The sequence below is a fragment of the Vanessa tameamea genome, chromosome 23 (genome assembly GCF_037043105.1).
Source record: "Vanessa tameamea isolate UH-Manoa-2023 chromosome 23, ilVanTame1 primary haplotype, whole genome shotgun sequence".
Classification (NCBI taxonomy): domain Eukaryota; kingdom Metazoa; phylum Arthropoda; class Insecta; order Lepidoptera; family Nymphalidae; genus Vanessa; species Vanessa tameamea.
The window spans coordinates 5,048,607-5,054,639 of NC_087331.1; the positions used below are offsets into that span (position 1 = coordinate 5,048,607).

Sequence of the window (6,033 nt, forward strand, 5' to 3'; positions counted from 1 at the left end):
TATGACCTGCATAGTTGGCTGATTTCCCTAGAGATTCGACGTGGGCGAAATCGGTCTTTTTTTTTTACGCTTAAAAACGCATAACGCGTTTCCCCCACATGCTGTGGGGGGGTATGTGTGGCTCGCCGGCGCTGAAGGCGCCGGAATACCCACTAAAAACCAGCGGTACCCACTCCCTCTTTTTGGGAGACGTCACGGGATCGCTTGCGCATACTACCGTGACATTCTGACGGTAGGCCCAACTCTGTGGGCCTCCAATTCCTAGGGGGTTCTTCCCGGCGAGCCTTATGGCGGGAGGAGAAGTTGTCCATAACGAAGACGCCTTCTTCTTCGGCGAAGCGGGTCGGCAGTACTGTTCTCACGCTCCCGCTCCGCGGCCTCCTTCTGTGTCATCACGTTTTCACAGAACAAGACCATTTCCTTCCAGCATCTCTCGCTGTCGATCATAGCGTTTATCACGCTCGGCAGCGAGAGGTCTCTGCCTACAATGGCCGCCAGGGAATGGCGCTGAGGCCCCCATGCGGAACACTTAATCAGGGTGTGTCGGGCCGTGTCCGAAGGCGCGCCGCACTCGTGGCAGGAGGGTGTCATCTCTCGCCTCGCTATCCGGTGCAGATACCTACCGAAGCAGCCGTGCCCGGTAAGCACCTGCATCAGCCTGAATGAGAGTGTGCCGCGTCTTTGTTTCACCCAGCGACTCAAGTGGGGCCGGATAGCCTCCACTGTCGCCAGGCCTGCCGAAGGGGACCCCAGGTCCTCCTCCCACCTTCTAATCAAGGCTCGCTGGGCTAGAGCCCTGACTCGCTTTACCTCCACCAGTCCTGGACAATCGCCGCTTGAACTTGCTTCCACCCGGAACCGGTACACTTCCGCAAGCGCTTCCGCCTGTAGTTCCCAGGGCGGATCGCTCGCAAGAAGTGTCGCCGCCGTCCACGACACCGTACGGTAAATCGGGCGAAATCGGTCTGGACAATGTAATCATCATCACTTTTCATATAACAAGTTTTGAATTCAAAAATATAAATTATAATTCTGAACAAGCAATATCACTTTTGTGTCAGCTCTTACAAGTATTCACGTAGCTTTAAGGTATCCACGCTATCATGACATATCGTAAATTTATGGTGTACGTGATACAAAGTACATGTTATTGTTATTATGAAATAATTGTGAGCTGAACAACGTCGCCTTTCATGATTAAACAATAAATATAAAGGAAGAAAAAATGATTAGGTCGTACCCATCCAGATTATGTAAAAGTAAAAAAAAATAATACATGTCTTTATGTCTGTATGTATTCCTCAAAATCATTCAAAACTTCTGTTATATTATATCATACAAAATACAGTAAGGAATATGAGTCATGAAAAGAATACATTCTTTTCATTACAGAGACAATTATGGATTTTCTATGATGTCTGACGTAACGTCACGAATCAAACAAGACAAGAAAACGAGCTCTCAACAGTACACAATGCGTTACTTAATTGCTGTCAGCCCTAGTGCCCTTGAGAGTGCCATCGGGGACAATAAGAGTACTGGGACTCGGTTGAAAGAAAGAATGCTCATTTGATGCCTTTAAATTAGAAATGACGTGCATACTTAGGGCTCTTTGTTAGAACTTACCTCGGCATTTGTATATGAAAATATATTATTCCATATTTTGAAGTATTTTTGTTTTAATTATATAGGATGAAATCCGAATGTTTAATGATGTGGTATTCGTTAGTCATCCCTGAGATTCCTTTGAGCAATTCACATTTAATAAAAACTCTATAGGTTTTCCTGTAAATTTTTATTACATTATTAAATATTTATTAAATATATTTCTGTATTGGCATTATTAAAATTCCCGCGTAATGTACGTAAACCCCTTTGGTACTGCACCCGAATTCCTTTCAATGTTCGTGTAGAATTTGTCGATGTCGGTTAGGAGACATTAGTCATCAACTTTAATAAATAATATTAAGACATTAAATCAACTGTTGACGTAACCTATTTATGAATATATTTGTAAATACAACTTTTAGTCAACCCTGAAAATAATTTACGATAGTAATAACAATTAAATAAAATTTTAATTTATTTAAAGTTAAATGAGTTGTGTCGTTTCTATTCAAATTATTCCAACTGACTTTAATTAAGAGAGAAATTGACTTTTATGAAACGTTCTGAATTTTCTCACTGTAAAGTTTGAATTGTAAGCTTAGCATATTATTATGTCTTGTATTTTATATTATAATTTAAATGTTGCAGTCGAAATTGTTATAGATAAAATTATATTGTTCAAATAATATTTAATAACTTTTATCGAAGGTTTTATTTGAAACATCTATAATTGGCTCTTCAGGGTCTTTTGTAGGGCCGATACGTATGCCGTGAAGGCACACGACTTTCTTATGTCGCCATACTCTCCGACTGCTCTCGCGCGTCTATTATTATAATACGATATTTTTATTCTTTATTACTTAAATTTTCTAGTTTTCTTTTAATTCTATATTATTACTCTTATAATTTTTTTTTTAATGACACGAATTTACCCATGTTACTTACAATATTGGAACGTTTACATCATGATTAATTTTATTGACGACCTCCGTGGTCGAGTAGTGTGTACACCGGTTTACATGGGTACGCCACTCCGAGGTCCCGGGTTCGATTCCCGGCCGAGTCGATGTAGAAAAGGTTCATTAGTTTTGTATGTTGTCTTGGGTGTGGGTGTTTGTGGTACCGTCGTTACTTCTGATTTTCCATAACACAAGTGCTTCAGCTACTTACATTGGGATCAGAGTAATGATGTTGTCCAATATTTATTTATTTATTATTCTTTGAATCAAAATACTTCTGAAAACTATAATTAAATAATAACCTTGATTTGATTTGATTTAACAATAATAATAATATATACACCTAACATACAAAAAACAACGCCGTTGATTTTTGCTAACGGATAGGTTACCCATGTCTGCCTCTGTGAATCTGTATGTGGCACTGTAGTTTTCAAACTACATATATTTGTAGGAATGTTTGATTAACTTTTTTTCCTGACAGAAGTTGATGTAGGATTGCTACGTGTCCCTATTATTGATCATGGATGAAACACTACATTTACTTTAGAAACAGGGAAAAACGTAAGTTTGGTGCGTATCCCCTCGGAATCCCTTTTTCTTGCAACCAAAAAACTCTGTAAGCTAATTAAGAATATAAGCAAATTGTTTATGTGTGCAGTTTAGCTCACGTGTACAGAGAGCGTGGGGGGGGGGGTGTTAGGTAACAGGTTCTCTATTGCTCTTAACAACGTGACATGTAAATTCGGTTGCGTACCAAACCAACAAACAAACTAATTTTCTCATTTATATTACCAAACCAACAAACAAACTAATTTTCTCATTTATAATATTAGTTAGGATCAACGTGCCGAGTTTCATTATGATTTATTTACTGAATATACTGTTACCTCTCCTCGTTTAATTGCGGCATTATTCAGAAATATAATAAGTTTTATAAATTATTCCTGGTCAATTTTGGCCTAAACAGCCATTCTCAACAGACATTATAGTACACCAATTTGTAAAAAGCCACTAGCAGAGTCCAAAACATTAGTCATCTTACAGAACCAGAGAGAAATTAAGTTTGATACCGATGGTTTCTGAAAGCACGGGACTATAACATTAACAGCTTCCTTACTTTGGGTGGTTACTGATATGATGGTTATGGTTATAATATAAATGGTTTTTTAACAGTGAAGCACCACATCTGTTAGATCTACCCGGACTTCATCCCGAGACCTCAGATGCTTGATGTCTCGGTCTAATCAGCCCAATAAGATTGGAAGTTCATTTATTCAAAAAAACTACTTGAGTGAAATCGTATTAAGCAGCTGGTATTGTTATAAAATGCTAAAAGTTTGTTTGCTTCAATGTACAAATATCAGAAGCTACCTGTCTGATTTGAAGAAATCTTGCATTAGAAACCCACGTGAAAACGCGCGCTGTAGCTAGTATAATATACACAAAATTTTGTTTGAAAAATGGTGATCGTGTTTTCGAGAGAAGGTATATTAATATCAATTACACGCACGACATATTGCTACAGAATAAATGACAAAAAAATCCATACTTATATATATTTAAAAGCAATTAATTTCCACGGCAAACAGGATTTTAATAAATGGACAGCATCCCACTGGAACAGATAGGCTATCAATAAACTCAATTCATTTCGAGCTTCAACGCTTCGGTTGGTACTAAATTAACAACTGCGCCCTTTAAAAAATGCTGAAATATGGGGGTTCAATAAAACCAGTGTTCTTTATTATGAAATTATTGGTTTTGTTCGAAGTTTCGCCATTTTCACTTACGGCATTTTACACATTTAAATTTTTTTTTTTTTTTCGCTTTGCATTGCATTGAGCTCTTTCGAACATATAATAATCAGATTGAAAAGTGTAAACGGTAGTTTTATGGTAACGGTAGTTTTTACATAAAATATGTATGAAATATTCTGAATATTGTTGACATTGTGGTACTTCATGATGCTGATATATTAGAAATTTTCTCATATGTTTTTTATAACTATTAGGCAAGTGAGTAGGTAAATGGGTCATTTGGTAGTTAGTAGTTACCCATAAAAAAGGACGGCTATTAGAAATATGAACCATACCTTACATCGGCAATGCGCCACCAACCATGTAAGTTAAGATGTTATATGTCAATTGTGCTTGTAGTTATACTGGTTCACTCACCCTTTTAACCAGAATACAGCAATGCTAAGTATTCCTATTTGGCGGTATATTATCTAAAGATTGGTTGGTACGTAGTATGGTAGCCAGATGTTTTCAATTGTAATACAAAATCTTGGTTTGACAACTGGCTTTGTTGGAACTATTCTGGAGAACAAATTCGAAACTCAACAAACCAACGAAACTCAATGATGAATGATGCCAAATGAGAAAATGATGCGAAACTGATAATAATTTGTGGCGCATTAATGAGATGCTGTGAATGCTTAATATTTTTACAGAGCCAATGTCTATTGGCGGTGGTGACCACTAAAAGCCAGGTGGCATATTTTCCCGTACGCCTACCTATTACATAAAAAAGTTGCTGTAAAAAATACAGACTATACTTCTGATTATCTTTCAATCGGTTTTCAAACAGTGACCAGATTATTTTTTCACTGGCATATAAGATAATAAATTTATGCCTATTTATAATAAACATAAGAAACAAGAAATAAATTTGCACTTAGCGAAATGGTTTCGTAACATTTATTTCTAGAATAATAACTCTAGTGCGATTTATGAGAGTACCACTATATAAAAATTGATTTTATAGTGCACAATGCGTGCGTAAAAAAAGTAAACCCTCTATTCCCTCACTTTCCCAATCCTCAACCGGAGAAAGTTAGGCTTAGGATGGCTTACGTGTTTTCTGAAACACGGGAGTGAACACTGCCAATTTTAAAGCCGTGAGCTGCTATTGGGAATTTCTGGACAAAAAACCTATACGTTTTACTGGCAGTTACAGTACATGTCGGCATGCATTTGCGTCCATATTTTGTGCGAGATATTTTAAGTTATAATAAATATCTTTATTAAAAGAAAAACTATCTACATACTTGTATAAATAGTAATATAAGCTGTAGTAATTAGTTTCGAAAAATGTAATTGTAAATTATATATAAAAATAGTGAATACGAATTCCTTAACCGTATACATATTTTGTCTTAAATAGTAATTTGTCTAGTAAAATGGTTGTACTGGCCCCACTGTGCGCCAACTTAACTGGACCCCTGCCAAGTATGAAAGAGCGTAAAGCTGAGGTGCCAACTGCCAAGCCATTTATCAGCTATACATAAAATTTGTGGCTAGTTCAATGCATCATACGTTTAAAAAAATATAATCTTGTTTGTTTTATAATTTATTTTAGGACGTTTACAAAAACACCGAATATAAATTGATGATGAACACATACATTCTTAAAAAGGAAAAATGATTTATTTAATAAAATAATTTCATTTGTGATATTTCAC

At 36.6% G+C, this 6,033-nt stretch overlaps 1 protein-coding gene across 1 annotated transcript; it reads right to left on the reverse strand.

The window, feature by feature from the left end:
• Positions 1-285: 285 nt before the first annotated feature.
• LOC135193962 (uncharacterized) lies at positions 286-1,244 on the reverse strand. Its single transcript, XM_064218584.1, has 2 exons — positions 1,241-1,244; positions 286-965 (listed from the first exon to the last, which is right to left on the reverse strand). Exons 1-2 carry the CDS (start codon positions 1,242-1,244, stop codon positions 286-288), a joined length of 684 nt encoding a protein of 227 aa, XP_064074654.1.
• Positions 1,245-6,033: the final 4,789 nt, after the last annotated feature.